Source organism: Hyperolius riggenbachi, chromosome 10, assembly GCF_040937935.1.
Source record: "Hyperolius riggenbachi isolate aHypRig1 chromosome 10, aHypRig1.pri, whole genome shotgun sequence".
Classification (NCBI taxonomy): domain Eukaryota; kingdom Metazoa; phylum Chordata; class Amphibia; order Anura; family Hyperoliidae; genus Hyperolius; species Hyperolius riggenbachi.
Genome location: NC_090655.1, coordinates 264,987,375 through 265,009,222, shown reverse-complemented (window position 1 = coordinate 265,009,222; position 21,848 = coordinate 264,987,375). Strand labels below are relative to the sequence as shown.

Genomic DNA, 21,848 nt, shown 5'->3' with positions numbered 1-21,848 from the left:
GCCCAGAGGAAGGCCACCAGGCACCGGCAGGTCTGTGCGAGGTGGTGTTTCTCTGATTTCGTGCGGACCTGCCCCAAAATACAGTGCTCAAAAGAAGGCACGTGCCATCACTTCCCAAAATCGTGAGGAGGTGATTGAGTTTTTAACACAGAACACCTCATCTCCCGCAGCCACCAGCGCTACAACAAGCACCACATCCGCTGCATTTGACACTTCGCAGGAGTTATTTGGTGGTGGTGGTGAAATCACTGATTCCCAGCCACTACTGCCACAACAACAAGAAGGCGCAAGTACACCACCTCATACGTCTGAGTTAGGTGGTGATAGTATGGACGTAACGTGTGTGGATGGGGATGATGGTGGACCACCTGAAGTTGGTGCACTTGAGGAGGTGTCTGAAGAAAGCACAGCTGGCCAGGAGGATTATGATGACGATTATACGGTAGAGGAGATGACCAGGGGGACAGTTCAGAGGAGGAGTCAGAGAGGAGTAGGAGGAGATGACTCCATGATAGAAGCAGAGGGAGCTCGTCCTCAGAAACAGCTGGGGGCAGTGTCCGGCGCCATGTATCGCCAGCTATGGCCAGCCAGCACACATGCACTTCAACGTCAGCTGCTGATGCCACCGTAGCGCCATCAGCCCAGGGGGGCTCAGCGGTTTGGAAATTTTTTCACGTGTGTGTCTCAGATCAGAGCAAAGCCATCTGTTGTCTCAGCCAGCAAAAATTGAGCCGTGGAAAGGCCAACTCTCACGTAGGGACAAGTGCCTTACGAAGGCACCTGGAGAGAAGGCACAAACAGCTATGGCAAGAACACCTGAGGAAAAGCAGCACCCCTCAAAAGACAAGCCACCCTCCTTCTCCTCTTCCTCCTTCAGGTGCATCGTCTTCATCCAATTTCTCCCTTGCACCTTCACAGCCACCCTCCTCCACACCCCCTCTTCCCTTGAGCGGTTCCTTCTCCTCTGCCCACAGCAGTACCCAGCTGTCCGTGAAGGAAGTATTTGAGCGGAAGAAGCAAATGTCTGCCAGTCACCCTCTTGCCCGGCGTCTGACAGCTGGCGTGGCGGGACTATTAGCTCGCCAGCTATTACCATACAAGCTGGTGGAGTCGGAGGCTTTCCGTAAGTTTGTGGCCATTGGTACACCACAGTGGAAGATACCAGGCCGCAATTATTTTTCACAAAAGGCCATACCCAAACTCTACCGTGCAGTTGAGAGGCAAGTGGTGTCATCTCTGGCACACAGCGTTGGGTCAAGGGTCCACCTGACCACGGATGCCTGGTCTGCCAAGCACGGGCAGGGCCACTACATTACATACACAGCCCATTGGGTCAACCTGGTGACTGATGGCAGCAAGCAGGGAGTACATGGCTGCGCAGCAGACCGACTTGTCACACCTCCACGGTTTGCAGGCAGGCCTCCAGCCACCTCCTCTCCACCTGCTACCACCGCTTCGCTGTCGTCATCCTCCTCCTCCTCCTTGGCTGGTGCCACGATCTCCTCTCCAGCTACACAGCCCCAGCACCCCAGGGCCTATGCTGCATGCCAGGTACAATGGTGTCACGCAGTGTTAAACATGTCTTGCCTGAAAGCGGAGAGTCACACTGGAGCAGCTCTCCTGGCTGCTCTTAACAAACAGGTGCAGCAATGGCTGACCCCGCACAAGCTTTAGATCGGCAACGTGGTGTGTGACAACGGCAGCAATCTGATTGCTGCGTTGAATTTGGGAAAGCTGACACAAATACCCTGCATGGCACATGTGCTGAATCTGGTCGTGCAAAGATTTGTGTCCAAGTACCCAGGCTTAGAGGACGTCCTGAAGCAGGCCAGGAAGTTGTGGAGGCATTTCAGGCGCTCTTACAAGGCCATGGCACGCTTTGCGAAGATTCAGAGTAGAAACAACTTGCCGGTGAGACGCCTGATTTGCGATAGCTCGACTCCCTGGAATTCCACCCTGCTGATGTTCTCTCGCCTGCTAGACCAGGAGAAAGCCGTCACCCACTACCTGTATCATTACAGTACAGGGACACAATCTGGGAGGATGGGGATGTTGTGGCCCAACAACTGGACACTGATGCGAAATGCATGCAGGGTCATGGATGGAGCCCTTTGAGGAGGTGACCAAACTGGTGAGTCGCGATGAGGGCACCATCAGCGACTTGATCCCCTACGCCTACTTTCTGGAGCGTGCCGTGCGTAGAGTGGTGGATACAGCTGTGGAGGAGCGTGAACGAGAAGAGTTACGGCAGCAGGAGTCGTGGGAGCCATTTACACACGAACCCGATGTTCCCACAACACCTGCGGCAGCACAGAGGGGGGAGGAGGAGGAGGAGGAGGAAGAAGAGGAGTCGTGTGGGGAAGGAGAGGAGTCAGACTCTGATGATGGTGATGATGAGGAAGGTGTTTCTGTGGAGGAGGAAGAGGCGGCGGAAGAAGAACAACCGCGGCAGCCGTCACAGGGGGCTTCTGCTGCTCCACGTTCCCGTGGTATTGTTCGTGGCTGGGGGGAGGAAGAGGAGTTGCATCCCGTCACTGAGGAAGAGCAAGAGGAGATGGAGAGTACGTCTGCATCCAGCTTTGTGCAGATGTCCTCTTTCATGTTGTCCAGCCTGTTGAGGGACCCCCGTATCAAAAAACTCAAGATGAATGACCTGTACTGGGTGGCCACGCTACTAGACCCTCGGTACAGGCACAAAGTGGCGGACCTCTTAGCAACTCAAAAAAAGGCGGAAAGGATGCAGCACTTGCAGAACAAGCTGTCAATGATGCTTTACAATGCATTTAAGGGTGATGTGGCTGCAAAATGCAATCAAGGTACCACTGGCAGTAACCCTCCTCCTCCCAAGTCCACGCAGGCAAGGACAGGACGCTCCAGCGATCTCAGGGTAATGTCGGACATGCGGACGTTCTTTAGTCCAACTCCTCGCCATAATCCTTCTGGATCCACCCTCCAACAACGCCTGGAGCGGCAGGTAGCCGACTACCTGGCCTTGAGTGTGGATGTAGACTCTGCGAAAAGCGACGATGAACCCTTGGACTACTGGTTGCGCAGGCTTGACCTGTGGCCAGAGCTGTCCCAATTTGCCATACAACTTCTCTCTTGCCCTGCCGCAAGCGTCCTGTCAGAAAGGACCTTCAGTGCAGCTGGAGGCATAGTTACTGAGAAGAGAAGTCGCCTAAGTCACGACAGTGTTCAGTACCTGACCTTTATCAAGATGAATGAGGAATGGATCCTGGAGGGCTACTGCACGACCGAAGACTAAGTCAGTCCCCACACACAGCATCTCTGCCTGCAGGCCGCTTGACTGCCTTCTCCGCCACCCCCAACAGGGTCCAGGACTCTAGGCGGATTCCTGAATTTTTAAGGCCGCTGCTAGCAGCGGCCGCTACACTAATTTTTCTGGTGCGTGTACATGCCTGCCTAATTTTTCTGGCTGCACTGCGGGCGGCTGCAACAACAAAACAAAAAGCATGTACATGTGCCCATCCCCCTTCATGATCATTACCTTGCCGCGGTGAAGGGGCTTGCGCATCACAATGAAGCAATGACCGCCGGCTATTTGAGTGTCTCGGTTGGGGGTGGCACACAAAAGATAATAAGGTCGTTGCTTCATTGTGGTCAGACCAAATTTGATCAGCTGGACAGTCACTGTTGTTCTATCATTGAGCTACCACAGCCCGGCAACCATATGGGCTTGAAAAACGCCACAGCCTACACTCTGGCCACGGTGCACACCAGTCCAGTACGGCCGTCACTACGCAAACAGCTGTTTGCGCTGCATTACACAGTGAGTTTGGTGTGTCAGTGTGAAGCAGAACTCTAATTACACTCCCTGATTGATGTATACCCATGCAAGACGTTTTAAAGCACTTTAGGCCTGCAATTTAGCATTCAATGTGATTTCTGCCCTTAAAATGCTGCTTTGCGTCAAATCCAGATTTTCCCCCGGGACTTTGGGCATGTATCCCACTCCGCCATGCCCCCCTCCAGGTGTTAGACCCCTTGAAACATCTTTTCCATCACTTTTGTGGCCAGCATATTTTTTTCTATTTTTGAAAGTTCGCATCCCCATTGAAGTCTATTGCGGTTCGTGAACTATTCCGCGAACCGAACCTTCCGCGGAAGTTCGAACCGAAAATCGGAGGTTCGCGACATCTCTAACCCATAAACACACACAGATAGGTTATTTGTTCTCCTCGCCCCTCCAAAATAAAAAAAGGTCTACAAAGACAAAAATGAGAACATAAGTGGACATCCCAGTTTAGACAACATATCTGGTAATTCTGCCTCTTCCACCCAGTCCGAAGCAAGAAACTGACACTTACTATAGAGCCACATCATTATGACAGCTCTACATCTCCAGAAACAGTCTGGGATTATTATTACGTGTACTGGTTAAGGGCTCTGACTTTGAAATGGGAGACCAGGGTTTGAATCCTGGACTCCCATGTCAATACCTTTTCAGTATGGCGTTCAAGGCAAGACTGCAGGGTGGCATCTTGAGCGTTTCCCGGTGGCTGCAGCTCTTGAGGGCTTTGAGTCCAACAGGAGAAAAGCGCTATACAAATGTTTGAATTAATATTATGTATATGTTTATAACACAACATTCAATTTCTGAAAGTATTGATTTATGGATATTATTTGCATAGAGTGTGTATGTTCTCTACATGTTTGCATGGGTTTCTTCCGGGGACTCTTGTTTCCTCACAATCCCTCATCCCATAAACAGATACAGATAGGTTATTTGTTCCCCTCACTCTTCCAAAAAATCAAAAAGGGCTACAAAGACTACAATGGGAACATAAGTGGTCATCCCAGTCCAGAAAACTTCTCCAGAAATTCTGCCTCTTCCTCCCAGTCTGGTACAAGAAACTGACACTTCGTATAATAACTATGGAGCTACATCCATATAGCAGCTCTACATCTCCAGTCTGGAGACCAATAATGATTAATATTATTATTCATTATAAAATGGGATTCATCTGTAGATTAAGCAGTTGTTCAGTGACAGAAAAAAAATTGCAATAATAATAGAATTAGTGCAGGTGATTCCACAGAGGCTGCAGTTAGCCTCATTACCACAAGATGGCGACGTAACATCTCTCAGGTGGAACGCACAGAAAAGAATAAAGAAAGACAAAAGACACGAAATTATGTAAAACAGGAAGTGATGACTAAAAGGAAGTGATGTAACAAAGCTCGAGAAGGAGGTGAAGAGAGCACGTGCTGGAAGAGGTAATTCAATTGTGTGACTGTTAAATATTATTTATATTGTGCAGGGCAGAGGTCGGGGTGGACATACTTGTTATATATTGGGCAGAGCAGAGGTCGGGGTGGACATACTTGTTATATATTGGGCAGAGCAGAGGTCGGGGTGGACATACTTGTTATATATTGGGCAGAGCAGAGGTCGGGGGGACATACTTGTTATATATTGGGCAGGGCAGAGGTCGGGGTGGGCATACTTGTTATATATTGGGCAGAGCAGAGGTCGGGGTGGACATACCTGTTATATATTGGGCAGAGCAGAGGTCAGGGTGGACATACTTGTTATATATTGGGCAGAGCAGAGGTCGGGGTGGACATACTTGTTATATATTGGGCAGAGCAGAGGTCAGGGTGGACATACTTGTTATATATTGGGCAGAGCAGAGGTCGGGGTGGACATACTTGTTATATATTGGGCAGAGCAGAGGTCGGGGTGGACGTACTTGTTCTATATTGGGCAGAGCAGAGGTCGGGGTGGACATACTTGTTATATATTGGGCAGAGCAGAGGTCGGGGTGGACATACTTGTTATATATTGGGCAGAGCAGAGGTCGGGGTGGACATACTTGTTATATATTGGACAGAGCAGAGGTCGGGGTGGACATACTTGTTATATATTGGGCAGGGCAGAGGTTGGGGTGGACATACTTGTTATATATTGGGCAGAGCAGAGGTCGGGGTGGACATACTTGTTATATATTGGGCAGAGCACAGGTCGGGGTGGACATACTTGTTATATATTAGGCAGAGCAGAGGTCGGGGTGGACATACTTGTTATATATTGGGCAGAGCAGAGGTCGGGGAGGACATACTTGTTATATATTGGGCAGAGCAGAGGTCGGGGGGACATACTTCTTGTATATCGGGCAGAGCAGAGGTTGGGGGGGGACATACTTGTTATATATTGGGCAGAGCAGAGGTCGGGGGGGACATACTTGTTATATATTGGGCAGAGGTCGGGGGGACATACTTTGTTACAGAGGAGGTCATAGTAGTCCTGTCACTATCCTGATCACCCTCCTTGAAGTAATTGCCATACAAGAGACATAACTGCTGTGACTTGTTTGCCAGTTTTCTAGTGGTCCCCTACATGTGCCATAGATTATGGCTGGCATCTTACCTTCCTAGTAATAATTTAGTCACATCACAGAGACAAGAGAAGATGTATATGGAATATAGCCATTTCCCTCCAGTGCTGGCATCTCACCTTCCTAGTAATAATTCAGTCACATCACAGAGACAAGAGAAGATGTATATGGAGTATAGCCATGTCCCTCCAGTGCTGGCATCTCACCTTCCTAGTAATAATTCAGTCACATCACAGAGACAAGAGAAGATGTATATGGAATATAGCCATGTCCCCCCAGTGCCGGCATCTCACCTTCCTAGTAATAATTCAGTCACATCACAGAGACAAGAGAAGATGTATATGGAGTATAGCCATGTCCCTCCAGTGCTGGCATCTCACCTTCCTAGTAATAATTCAGTCACATCACAGAGAGAAGAGAAGATGTATATGGAATATAGCCATGTCCCTCCAGTGCTGACATCTCACCTTCCTAGTAATAATTCACATCACAGAGACAAGAGAAGATGTATATGGAATATAGCCATGTCCCTCCAGTGCCAGCATCTCACCTTCCTAGTAATAATTCAGTCACATCACAGAGACAAGAGAAGATGTATATGGAGTATAGCCATGTCCCTCCAGTGCTGGCATCTCACCTTCCTAGTAATAATTCAGTCACATCACAGAGACAAGAGAAGATGTATATGGAATATAGCCATGTCCCTCCAGTGCCGGCATCTCACCTTCCTAGTAATAATTCGGTCACATCACAGATACAAGAGAAGATGTATATGGAATATAGCCATGTCCCTCCAGTGCCAGCATCTCACCTACCTAGTAATAATTCAGTCACATCACAGAGACAAGAGATGATGTATATGGCATATAGCCATTTCCCTCCAGTGCTGGCATCTCACCTTCCTAGTAATAATTCAGTCACATCACAGAGACAAGAGAAGATGTATATGGAGTATAGCCATGTCCCTCCAGTGCTGGCATCTCACCTTCCTAGTAATAATTCAGTCACATCACAGAGACAAGAGAAGATGTATATGGAATATAGCCATGTCCCCCCAGTGCCGGCATCTCACCTTCCTAGTAATAATTCAGTCACATCACAGAGACAAGAGAAGATGTATATGGAGTATAGCCATGTCCCTCCAGTGCTGGCATCTCACCTTCCTAGTAATAATTCAGTCACATCACAGAGAGAAGAGAAGATGTATATGGAATATAGCCATGTCCCTCCAGTGCTGACATCTCACCTTCCTAGTAATAATTCACATCACAGAGACAAGAGAAGATGTATATGGAATATAGCCATGTCCCTCCAGTGCCAGCATCTCACCTTCCTAGTAATAATTCAGTCACATCACAGAGACAAGAGAAGATGTATATGGAGTATAGCCATGTCCCTCCAGTGCTGGCATCTCACCTTCCTAGTAATAATTCAGTCACATCACAGAGACAAGAGAAGATGTATATGGAATATAGCCATGTCCCCCCAGTGCCGGCATCTCACCTTCCTAGTAATAATTCAGTCACATCACAGAGACAAGAGAAGATGTATATGGAATATAGCCATGTCCCTCCAGTGCCGGCATCTCACCTTCCTAGTAATAATTCGGTCACATCACAGATACAAGAGAAGATGTATATGGAATATAGCCATGTCCCTCCAGTGCCAGCATCTCACCTACCTAGTAATAATTCAGTCACATCACAGAGACAAGAGATGATGTATATGGCATATAGCCATTTCCCTCCAGTGCTGGCATCTCACCTTCCTAGTAATAATTCAGTCACATCACAGAGACAAGACAAGACAAGATGTATATGGAATATAGCCATGTCCCTCCAGTGCTGGCATTTCACCTTCCTAGTAATAATTCAGTCACATCACAGAGACAAGAGAAGATGTATATGGAATATAGCCATGTCCCTCCAGTGTCTGCATCTTACCTTCCTAGTAATAATTCAGTCACATCACAGAGACAAGAGAAGATGTATATGGAATATAGCCATGTCCCTTCAGTGCTGGCATCTCACCTTCCTAGTAATAATTCAGTCACATCACAGAGACAAGAGAAGCTGTATATGGAATATAGCCATGTCCCTCCAGTGCCGGCATCTCACCTTCCTAGTAATAATTCACATCACAGAGACAAGAGAAGATGTATATGGAATATAGCCATGTCCCTCCAGTGCTGGCATCTCACCTTCCTAGTAATAATTCACATCACAGAGACAAGAGAAGATGTATATGGAATATAGCCATGTCCCTCCAGTGCTGGCATCTCACCTTTCTAGTAATAATTCACATCACAGAAACAAGAGAAGATGTATATGGAATATAGCCATGTCCCCCCAGTGCTGGCATCTCACCTTCCTAGTAATAATTCACATCACAGAGACAAGAGAAGATGTATATGGAATATAGCCATGTCCCCCCAGTGCCGGCATCTCACCTTCCTAGTAATAATTCAGTCACATCACAGAGACAAGAGAAGATGTATATGGAATATAGCCATGTCCCTCCAGTGCTGGCATCTCACCTTTCTAGTAATAATTCACATCACAGAAACAAGAGAAGATGTATATGGAATATAGCCATGTCCCCCCAGTGCTGGCATCTCACCTTCCTAGTAATAATTCACATCACAGAGACAAGAGAAGATGTATATGGAATATAGCCATGTCCCCCCAGTGCCGGCATCTCACCTTCCTAGTAATAATTCAGTCACATCACAGAGACCGGAGAAGATGTATATGGAATATAGCCATGTCCCTCCAGTGCCAGCATCTCGCCTTCCTAGTAATAATTCCGTCACATCACAGAGACAAGAGAAGATGTATATGGAATATAGCCATGTCCCTCCAGTGCTGGCATCTCACCTTCCTAGTAATAATTCAGTCACATCACAGAGACAAGAGAAGATGTATATGGAATATAGCCATTTCCCTCCAGGGCTGGCATTTCACCTTCCTAGTAATAATTCAGTCACATCACAGAGACAAGAGAAGATGTATTTGGAATATAGCCATGTCCCCCCAGTGCTGGCATCTCACCTTCCTAGTAATAATTCAGTCACATCACAGATATAAGAGAAGATATATTTGGAATATAGCCATGTCCCTCCAGTGCTGGCATCTCACCTTTCTAGTAATAATTCACATCACAGAGACAAGAGAAGATGTATATGGAATATAGCCATGTCCCTCCAGTGCTGGCATCTCACCTTTCTAGTAATAATTCACATCACAGAAACAAGAGAAGATGTATATGGAATATAGCCATGTCCCCCCAGTGCTGGCATCTCACCTTCCTAGTAATAATTCACATCACAGAGACAAGAGAAGATGTATATGGAATATAGCCATGTCCCCCCAGTGCCGGCATCTCACCTTCCTAGTAATAATTCAGTCACATCACAGAGACCGGAGAAGATGTATATGGAATATAGCCATGTCCCTCCAGTGCCAGCATCTCGCCTTCCTAGTAATAATTCCGTCACATCACAGAGACAAGAGAAGATGTATATGGAATATAGCCATGTCCCTCCAGTGCTGGCATCTCACCTTCCTAGTAATAATTCAGTCACATCACAGAGACAAGAGAAGATGTATATGGAATATAGCCATTTCCCTCCAGGGCTGGCATTTCACCTTCCTAGTAATAATTCAGTCACATCACAGAGACAAGAGAAGATGTATTTGGAATATAGCCATGTCCCCCCAGTGCTGGCATCTCACCTTCCTAGTAATAATTCAGTCACATCACAGATATAAGAGAAGATATATTTGGAATATAGCCATGTCCCTCCAGTGCTGGCATCTCACCTTCCTAGTAAAAATTCAGTCACATCACAGAGACGAGAAGATGTATATGGAATATAGCCATGTCCCTCCAGTGCTGGCATCTCACCTTCCTAGTAATAATTCACATCACAGAAACAAGAGAAGATGTATATGGAATATAGCCATGTCCCTCCAGTGCTGGCATCTCACCTTCCTAGTAATAATTCACATCACAGAGACAAGAGAAGATGTATATGGAATATAGCCATGTCCCTCCAGTGCTGGCATCTCACCTTCCTAGTAATAATTCACATCACAGAGACAAGGGAAGATGTATATGGAATATAGCCATGTCCCTCCAGTGCCGGCATCTCACCTTCCTAGTAATAATTCACATCACAGAGACAAGAGAAGATGTATATGGAATATAGCCATGTCCCTCCAGTGCTGGCATCTCACCTTCCTAGTAATAATTCACATCACAGAGACAAGAGAAGATGTATATGGAATATAGCCATGTCCCTCCAGTGCCGGCATCTCACCTTCCTAGTAATAATTCAGTCACATCACAGAGACAAGAGAAGATGTATATGGAATATAGCCATGTCCCTCCAGTGCTGGCATCTCACCTTTCTAGTAATAATTCACATCACAGAAACAAGAGAAGATGTATATGGAATATAGCCATGTCCCCCCAGTGCTGGCATCTCACCTTCCTAGTAATAATTCACATCACAGAGACAAGAGAAGATGTATATGGAATATAGCCATGTCCCCCCAGTGCCGGCATCTCACCTTCCTAGTAATAATTCAGTCACATCACAGAGACCGGAGAAGATGTATATGGAATATAGCCATGTCCCTCCAGTGCCAGCATCTCGCTTTCCTAGTAATAATTCCGTCACATCACAGAGACAAGAGAAGATGTATATGGAATATAGCCATGTCCCTCCAGTGCTGGCATCTCACCTTCCTAGTAATAATTCAGTCACATCACAGAGACAAGAGAAGATGTATATGGAATATAGCCATTTCCCTCCAGTGCTGGCATTTCACCTTCCTAGTAATAATTCAGTCACATCACAGAGACAAGAGAAGATGTATTTGGAATATAGCCATGTCCCCCCAGTGCTGGCATCTCACCTTCCTAGTAATAATTCAGTCACATCACAGATACAAGAGAAGATATATTTGGAATATAGCCATGTCCCTCCAGTGCCGGCATCTCACCTTCCTAGTAATAATTCACATCACAGAGACAAGAGAAGATGTATATGGAATATAGCCATGTCCCTCCAGTGCTGGCATCTCACCTTCCTAGTAATAATTCACATCACAGAAACAAGAGAAGATGTATATGGAATATAGCCATGTCCCTCCAGTGCTGGCATCTCACCTTCCTAGTAATAATTCACATCACAGAGACAAGAGAAGATGTATATGGAATATAGCCATGTCCCTCCAGTGCTGGCATCTCACCTTCCTAGTAATAATTCACATCACAGAGACAAGGGAAGATGTATATGGAATATAGCCATGTCCCTCCAGTGCAGGCATCTCATCTTCCTAGTAATAACTCACATCACAGAGACAAGAGATGATGTATATGGAATATAGCCATGTCCCTCCAGTGCCGGCATCTCACCTTGCTAGTAATAATTCAGTCACATCACAGAGACAAGAGAAGATGTATATGGAATATAGCCATGTCCCTCCAGTGCTGGCATCTCACCTTCCTAGTAATAATTCAGTCACATCACAGAGACAAGAGAAGATGTATATGGAATACAGCCATGTCCCTCCAGTGCTGGCATCTCACCTGCCTAGTAATAATTCACATCACAGAGACAAGAGAAGATGTATATGGAATATAGCCATGTCCCCCCAGTGCCGGCAACTCACCTTCCTAGTAATAACTCACATCACAGAGACAAGAGAAGATGTATATGGAATATAGCCATGTCCCTCATCTCACCTTCCTAGTAATAATTCAGTCACATCACAGAGACAAGAGAAGATGTATATGGAATATAGCCATGTCCCTCCAGTGCTGGCATCTCACCTTCCTAGTAATAATTCAGTCACATCACAGAGACAAGGGAAGATGTATATGGAATATAGCTATGTCCCCCCAGTGCCGGCATCTCACCTTCCTAGTAATAATTCAGTCACATCACAGAGACAAGAGAAGATGTATATGGAATATAGCCATGTCCCTCCAGTGCTGGCATCTCACCTTCCTAGTAATAATTCAGTTACATCACAGAGACAAGAGAAGATGTATATGGAATATAGCCATGTCCCTCCAGTGCTGGCATCTCACCTTCCTAGTAATAATTCACATCACAGATACAAGAGAAGATGTATATGGAATATAGCCATGTCCCTCCAGTGCTGGTATTCCCCCTGTATAGCCTCTTTAGGGCAAGTCTACTTTAAGGGACCCAGCAGTAACCTCCACAGACTAGCGCCACTCACTTTAATGTAGTTAATAATAATTTAGTGAAACTAATAGTGTCATTCCAGTTCCATGGAATTTAATAAAAATGACATCATCTTGTAGCTGACAGTTATCCCTTATGAAATATGTAACAAAAAGTAAAAACAAACAAATTGGATACTCACCGAATACAAGCCATCAGAACGGCAGCGTTCCTTCTGTGTCGGCTATCTTGTCTTATAGTTCTGAGCCATTCCTGGCTTCTGATTGGTTGTTTTGTTGTGGAGGGAACTCTGCAGTTCCAACAGCTCATTCTCGGTAGGCATGTGTTTCTGCTAGGTCCCCTAAAATAGGCTAGGGCCCCACCTTCTACTCCTAGTATTGCTTATTATCCTGCAGTGTAGCTCTATGCCCTCTAAAATCCCCACCCCCCAATATTGCAGCACCCTAAGGAAGGTCTTGGGTAGTTGTACTGCAATGCTCTCTACACTGGCCTTCCAAAAAAGGTCTTGTACCGCGTGCAGCTGATACAGAATACTGCTGCCAGACTGCTAACCAACCAACCCCGTCACTGCCACATAACGCCAGTCCTGCACTCCCTTCACTGGCTACCTATAGAATGGAGGGTCCTATTCAAGATCGGCCTACTGATATTTAAATCCCTGAATAATCTGGGCCCTGGATACATGAAAGAAATGTTACAGCTGCGTAGCAATCCCCGCATTCTCAGATCCACAGGTTCTAATAATCTAGTCATACCCAGAGTCCATTTGGAAACTTTTGGTCCCAGACCCTTCTGTCATGCTGCCCCTACATTTTGGAACTCCCTACCTCAACAGATCAGGACAGCTCCATCCCTGGACGTGTTTAAATCCAGACTAAAACCCACCTGTTCAGTTTGGCATTTGCAGAAATATAACTTTTGTTGTGTGAATACGGCTCTTATTTCATAAATAGGAGCCACTCATATTTGTCACGCTGCAACGGATCCGTGGGATCCACTCTTCTGTGCAGTCCGGGATAATTCAGGGCAGGCGGATGCGTTCCCCCATATAGAAGCCGGATCATCAGCTACCATTGGCTGTATGTGGTCCGGAATAAGTGGGAGCAGAGCCTAAGGCTGGTTTCACAGTGGGACGTTACAGAGGCACATTAGAGCAGCCTGTAACGCACCCCACCGCACAGCAATGATTAATCAATGGGCTGTTCACCGTGCCCACGTTGCGTCAGGGCTGTGGAGTCGGTATAAAAATCTTCCAACTCCAACTCCTCAGTTTCGGAAACCATGACTCCGACTCCGGGTACCCAAAATTGCTCCGACTCCTTAGTCTAATACTTAACAGGGCTGTGGATTTTGTACAAAAATCATGCGACTCTGACTCCTCAGTTTCTGAAACCACGACTCCGACTCCGGGTGCCCAAAATTGACTTCGACTCCGACTCCACAGCCCTGCGTTGCGTTACTTAGTAACACTGCGCCATGAGACAACGTACTGCATGCAGTACTTTATAAACGGCAGAGCCGCGTTAGACTGCTTGCACATGCTCAGTAACGTTGGGGAGGAGCGGGGAGCGGCCAGGCACATGGCTAATTAATATTCACTGCTCTCAGTGACGTGCAGTGTTTACTTCCTGGAGCTGCCGCTCTGTGCGGCGATTGGCCGGGCAGGACCACGTGATGCCGCATGCGTCCAAGAGTACGCATCACGGCATCACAGACGCCAGAGTGAGCTGCACAACGCGGCTTACTCTAACGTCCACATCAGAGAGCACCAGGCTATGCGACCATAACGTCCCCTAAAATGCAACGTCCTACTGTGAAACCAGCCTAAAGCATTATGGTGCATAAACATATCCAATTTTGATTGGCCAGTTTTACCACTTCCATGTAGCATGAGAGCTTGCTTATATAATCTGTTTATAGTATTCACCATCTGGTTACCCCCTCTTCTCAATCTTCCAGGTATTGAAATTGGCAAATAAAACTAAAACCTTGAGCTATATTGCTATGTTGTGAAGGTAAACAGAGGCACCAGTAGGAAAAAAAAAACGTAAAATGTTTAAAAATAGAGGAGGCGAAGGTGGACTTACCTCCTCCAAGTAGACACACATTAGTAATGATATTGTACAAATATATATCCTATGGGATGAATACAAACTTGCAGCACATCTTTTTGAATATGCATTTTTTATATATTTATCTGTATATTTATGTATTTGTTTACTCATTTGTTCATTATGCGTGCCATATCTAAGCCTGCTGTCTCTGACCCACAGCTGTACACTCCAACCCATATTGCCTGATGAAGAAGGGTCATTCTTTCGAAACGTGTTGTACTGAATCTTGGAATGTATACTTTGAGGAGGTAAGTCCACCTCCACCTCGTTTATTTTTAAACATTTTACCTTTTTTTTTATCCTACTGGCGCCTCTATTTACCTTCACATTGTACACCCGTAATGAAGGGGTGATGCCCCTTTTTGTGATCTATGGAGAGCGACTTCTTAATCCTGAGTGGGGACAGGTATAATCTCCCCACCTGCTTATACAGTGGTTTCCTGAGTGGTATAACTGAGTATAACTATACTTACTTTTCATTATCTCATCCATAACCAGTACATACTATATTGGGCTCTTGGTGTCCCCTTTCCTGTATCTATATTTCTATATTGCTATGTCATTGATGACTGGATTTAAACAGTTTATAGCAGGAAACCTTATAGGGCACAGCTATCCAATCACAGCCAGGGCCGGATTTTTACTGCCCAAGGCCCACTATCACCAGCTGCCCCTGGACAGGCAGCACCCTAAACTTTCCCCCCTCAACACAGTAGGGATCAGATTGTAAGCTCCTGTGAGGACAGCTAGTGACATGATGTCAGGGTTTCATTAGATTGTAAGCTCCGAGTGCCACATTCGGTGAATGGCAGGCAGCACAGAGATCACTGTAAGTGCCCGTTCGCTGTCCCTTCTTCCCCTGAGTGCCAGATCTGGCTGATGGTAGCTGCCAAAACCTATGTGCAAACTCTGCCTAGTAGGATGAATGTTCAGAAGGCTAACTGCTACTGCTAGCCTGCTGCGTACAGTACGCCCCTAGCTTTTCTTGCGCCCTAGGCCATGGCCTTTGCGGCCTTGCCTGAAATCTGGCCATGATCACAACATCTTCTACAGCAAAAAAACCATTGTGATTGGCTGAATCGTGTGGGCGTAGTTTTCTGCACACTGTCTGAGGCCTAGCAGTTTGATAGGGTGCTGTCCACCCAAACAAGATAGCAGAATTTCTCTATTAGGTTTCCTGCTGAGTCCTCTAAACTAGGCAGGCGCTGGAAGCTGTCTGATGGGAATCTTATACTGAGGTAGAAGGTGAATTCTTAGTGATATGAAGGGTGTGAGCAGAATCCAGGCGCATACATCTGTAAGGAGAGCTTATGTTATCAGTGACTGGCTTTATATGGCTGAGAAGTGGCTGATGGGAATGTTATACCAGGTAATGGGGGAATGTTTAGTGATATGAAGGGTGTGAGCAGAATCCAGGCGCATACATCTGTAAGGAGAGCTTATGTTATCAGTGACTGGCTTTATATGGCTAAGAACTGGCTGATGGGAATGTTATACCAGGTAATGGGGGGAATGTTCAGTGATATGAATGGTGTGAGCAGAATCCAGGTGCATACATCTGTAAGGAGAGCTTATGTTATCAGTGCCTGGCTCTATATGGCTGAGAAGTGACTGATGGGAATGTTATACCAGGTAATGGGGGTATGTTTAGTGATATGAAGGGTGTGAGCAGAATCCAGGCACATACATCTGTAAGGAGAGAGCTTATGTTATCAGTGCCTGGCTCTATATGGCTGAGAAGTGGCTAATGGGGATGTTATACCAGGTAATGGGGGAACGTTTAGTGATATGAAGGGTGTGAGCAGAATCCAGGCGCATACATCTGTAAGGAGAGCTTATGTTATCAGTGACCAGCTTTATATGGCTGAGAAGTGGCTGATGGGAATGTTATACCAGGTAATGGGGGAACGTTTAGTGATATGAAGGGTGTGAGCAGAATCCAGGTGCATACATCTCTCAGGAGAGCTTATGTTATCAGTGACTGGCTTTATATGGCTGAGAAGTGGCTGATGGGAATGTTATACTAGGTAATGGGGAATGTTTAGTGATATGAAGGGTGTGAGCAGAATCCAGGCGTATACATCTGTAGGGAGAGAGCTTATGTTATCAGTGACTGGCTTTATATGGCTGAGAAGTGGCTGATGGGAATGTTATACCAGGTAATGGGGGAATATGTAGTGATATGAAGGGTGTGAGCAGAATCCAGGTGCATACATCTGTAGGGAGAGAGCTTATGTTATCAGTGACTGGCTTTATATGGCTGAGAAGTGGCTGATGGGAATGTTATACTAGGTAATGGGGGAATGTTTAGTGATATGAAGGGTGTGAGCAGAATCCAGGCGTATACATCTGTAAGGAGAGCTTATGTTATCAGTGACTGGCTTTATATGGCTGAGAAGTGGCTGATGGGAATGTTATACCAGGTAATGGGGGAATATGTAGTGATATGAAGGGTGTGAGCAGAATCCAGGCGCATACATCTCTCAGGAGAGAGCTTATGTTATCAGTGACTGGCCTTATATGGCTGAGAAGTGGCTGATGGGAATGTTATACCAGGTAATGGGGGAATGTTTAGTGATATGAAGGGTGTGAGCAGAATCCAGGCGCAAACATCTGTAAGGAGAGCTTATGTTATCAGTGACTGGCTTTATATGGCTGAGAAGTGGCTGATGGGAATGTTATACCAGGTAATGGGGGAATGTTTAGTGATATGAAGGGTGTGAGCAGAATCTAGGCGCATACATCTCTCAGGAGAGCTTACGTTATCAGTGACCGGCTTTATATGGCTGAGAAGTGGCTGATGGTAATGTTATACCAGGTAATGGGGGAATGTTTAGTGATATGAAGGGTGTGAGCAGAATCCAGGCGCATACATCTGTAAGGAGAGCTTATGTTATCAGTGACTGGCTTTATATGGCTGAGAAGTGGCTGATGGGAATGTTATACCAGGTAATGGGGGAATGTTTAGTGATATGAAGGGTGTGAGCAGAATCCAGGTGCATACATCTGTAGGGAGAGCTTATGTTAGCAGTGACTGGCTTTATATGGCTGAGAAGTGGCTGATGGGAATGTTATACCAGGTAATGGGGGAATGTTTAGTGATATGAAGGGTGTGAGCAGAATCCAGGCACATACATCTGTAAGGAGATGTTATCAGTGACTGGCTTTATATGGCTGAGAAGTGGCTGATGGGAATGTTATACCAGGTAATGGGGGAATGTTTAGTGATATGAAGGGTGTGAGTAGAATCCAGGCGCATACATCTGTAAGGAGAGCTTATGTTATCAGTGACTGGCTTTATATGGCTGAGAAGTGGCTGATGGGAATGTTATACCAGGTAATGGGGGAATGTTTAGTGATATGAAGGATATGCAGTAATCCAGGCACATACATCTCTAAGGAGAGCTTATGTTATCAGTGACTGGCTTTATATGGCTGAGAAGTGGCTGGTGGGAATGTTATACCAGGTAATGGGGGAATGTTTAGTGATATGAAGGGTGTGAGCAGAATCCAGGTGCATACATCTGTAAGGAGAGCTTATGTTATCAGTGACCGGCTTTATATGGCTGAGAAGTGGCTGATGGGAATGTAATACCAGGTAATGGGGGAATGTTTAGTGATATGAAGGGTGTGAGCAGAATCCAGGCGCATACATCTGTAGGGAGAGCTTATGTTATCAGTGACCGGCCTTATATGGCTGAGAAGTGGCTGATGGGAATGTTATACCAGGTAATGGGGGAATGTTTAGTGATACCGTGTTTCCCCGAAAATAAGACCCTGTCTTATATTATTTTGTCCTTCAGAAGATGTGCTAGGGCTTATTTTCGGGGAGGTCTTACATTCCGGGGGGTAGCCAGATCTCCCATTAGTATATAGCCAGATTCCTCCTGGCTATAGCTAAATCCCTATTGTATAGCAATTGTACCGGTATATACCGGTATTCTCCTTATATAAGGATTAGTGCCAGGGACATAGCCGGCGCTGGGGACCTGCTCCCTGATCCCCCCCCCCCCCGCCCGCCCGTTTGCCCGCTCGCTTGCCCGCTTTACCTCCTAAGTTCTATGCTCCCAGTCCCCTCCATTAAGGAAGTCCGGATCCCCTGCTGCTTTTGCTCCGCATAATTCACACTGCAGATTAGCGGTAAAGGCAGCTGATGTAGTCTGGTAAGCGCTGCCCTGAACAGGAAGTTATCTCTGTTTACTTCCTGTACAGGGCGGAGCTGTTCCCGGACTACATGGCTGACGTCACCGCTGATCTGCGGTGTAAATTATGCGGAGGTTAAGCAGCAAGGGATCCGGACTTCCTTAATGGAGGGGACTGGGAGCATAGAACTTAGGAGGTAAAGCGGGCAAGCGAGCGGGCAAACGGGCGGGGGGGGGGGGGGTGGGGGGGGGGGTTTGTGTCAGGGAGCAGGTCCCCAGCACCGGCTATGTCCCTGGCACTAGGCCTTATATAAGGAGGATGGCTTATATTTCGAGCATACTCGAAATATAAGCTAGGTCTTATTTTCAGAGTAGGTCTTAAATTCGGGAAAAGACGGTATGAAGGGTGTGAGCAGAATCCAGGCACATACATCTGTAAGGAGAGCGTATGTTATCAGTGACTGGCTTTATATGGCTGAGAAGTGGCTGATGGGAATGTTATACCAGGTAATGGGGGAATGTTTAGTGATATGAAGGGTGTGAGTAGAATCCAGGCGCATACATCTGTAAGGAGAGCTTATGTTATCAGTGACTGGCTTTATATGGCTGAGAAGTGGCTGATGGGAATGTTATACCAGGTAATGGGGGAATGTTTAGTGATATGAAGGGTGTAAGCAGAATCCAGGCGCATACATCTGTAAGGAGAGCTTATGTTATCAGTGACTGGCTTTATATGGCTGAGAAGTGGCTGATGGGAATGTTATACCAGGTAATGGGGGAATGTTTAGTGATATGAAGGGTGTGAGCAGAATCCAGGCGCATACATCTCTCAGGAGAGAGCTTATGTTATCAGTGACTGGCTTTATATGGCTGAGAAGTGGCTGATGGGAATGTTATACCAGGTAATGGGGGAATGTTTAGTGATATGAAGGGTGTGAGCAGGAATCCAGGGACATACATCTCTCAGGAGAGCTTATGTTATCAGTGACTGGCTTTATATGGCTGAGAAGTGGCTGATGGGAATGTTATACCAGGTAATGGGGGTATGTTTAGTGATATGAAGGGTGTGCGCAGGAATCCAGGCGCATACATCTGTAAGGAGAGAGCTTGCAGGAAGTTGTGGATATTCACTTTTAGAAAAGTGGGGCTTTAGTCCTGAGAATATCCCAAAGTATCTATATGGTCCAATCTTCCTCCAGCTGTTCTCTCTTCACATCCTGATCCATCTACCGCTGCCAGCACTGCTGTAACCTCCCAGGAATGTGTGCATGGAGAGGAGGAGAGAAGCACCAGATGATGAGCAAGGCACACTGGAAGAGAGGACTGTGGTACTGAATGTGCAGGAGACCACAGCTTATGGGAAATTATCACCCCCTAGCAAAATTATGTTCTTTTCTGTGCTCTGTTTATTACTGTTAATATCTTACAGCCAAAATGTGTTATTCTTTTCAGAACTAATGTCTGAGCTCAAAGAACAAGAGACGTACGTGAGGAGTGATCAGCAGTCTATGGAGGAAGGAGGCATGATGGGGACAATTAAAGAGGAAGAAGAGACGTATGTGAGGTGTGATCAGCAGTCTATGGAGTGGGGTTGCATGATGAGGACAATTAAAAAGGAAGAAGAAGAAACATATGTGAGAAGTGATCAGCAGTCTGCAGAGGAGGGGGACATGATGAGGACAACTAAGGAGGAGGACCATCTTACAAAGAGTAGAACAGGTGAGTGATCAATATTAAATATTAAAAGACTGGTTATGCTAGGAATTATGCTATGTAGTCACATTACACATATCACACCACTTATCACTTTCCTTGTGTACATAGTGTTTTTATACCTCATTACAGACACACTGTGCAGTCACATTACACACTTCACACCCATCACACCCCTATTACTTCTCACATCCCCTGTGTACATAGTGTGTTTATACCTCATTACAGGCACACAGTGCAGTCACATTACACACACCACACCCCTATTACTTCTCACAGTCCCTGTGTACATAGTGTGTTTATACCTCATTACAGGCACACTGTGCAGTCACATTACACATCACACCCTATTACTTCTCACATTCCCTGTGTGCATAGTGTGTTTATACCTCATTACAGGCACACTGTGCTGTCCCATTACACACATCACACCCCTATTACTCCTCACATTCCCTGTGTACATAGTGTGTTTATACCTCATTACAGGCACACTGTGCAGTCACATTACACACATCACACCCCTATTACTTCTCACATTCCCTGTGTACATAGTGTGTTTATACCTCATTACAGGCACACTGTGCAGTCACATTACACACATCACACCCCTATTACTTCTCACATTCCCTATGTACATAGTGTGTTTATACCCCATTACAGGCACACTGTGCAGTCACATTACACACATCACACCCCTATTACTTCTCACATTCCCTGTGTACATAGTGTGTTTATACCTCATTACAGGCACACTGTGCAGTCACATTGCACACATCACTCCCCTATTACTTCTCACATTCCCTGTGTACATGGTGTGTTTATACCTCATTACAGGCACACTGTGCAGTCACATTACACATTACACCCCTATTACCTCTCACATTCCCTGTGTACATAGTGTGTTTATACCTCATTACAAGCACACTGTGCAGTCACATTACACATTACACCCCTATTACTTCTCACATTCCCTGTGTGCATAGTGTGTTTATACCTCATTACAGGCACACTGTGCAGTCACATAACACACATCACACCCCTATTACATCTCACTTTCCCTGTGTACATAGTGTGTTTATACCTCATTACAGGCACACTGTGCAGTCACATTACACACATCACACCCCTATTACTTCTCACATTCCCTATGTACATAGTGTGTTTATACCCCATTACAGGCACACTGTGCAGTCACATTACACACATCACACCCCTATTACTTCTCACATTCCCTGTGTACATAGTGTGTTTATACCTCATTACAGGCACACTGTGCAGTCACATTGCACACATCACT

General features: G+C 46.1%; 2 protein-coding genes across 2 annotated transcripts in view; one reads left to right on the top strand and one right to left on the bottom strand.

The window, feature by feature from the left end:
- The window catches only part of LOC137535386 (zinc finger protein 585A-like), a 764,031-nt gene that overhangs the window by 569,994 nt on the left and 172,189 nt on the right, over positions 1-21,848 (bottom strand). The window lies entirely within an intron of this gene.
- LOC137535849 (uncharacterized) overlaps positions 1-21,848 on the top strand; it is a 349,356-nt gene that overhangs the window by 283,024 nt on the left and 44,484 nt on the right. The window contains 2 exon segments of the mRNA XM_068257733.1: positions 5,202-5,238; positions 20,291-20,557. Coding sequence (XP_068113834.1) covers positions 5,202-5,238; positions 20,291-20,557 — 304 coding nt within the window.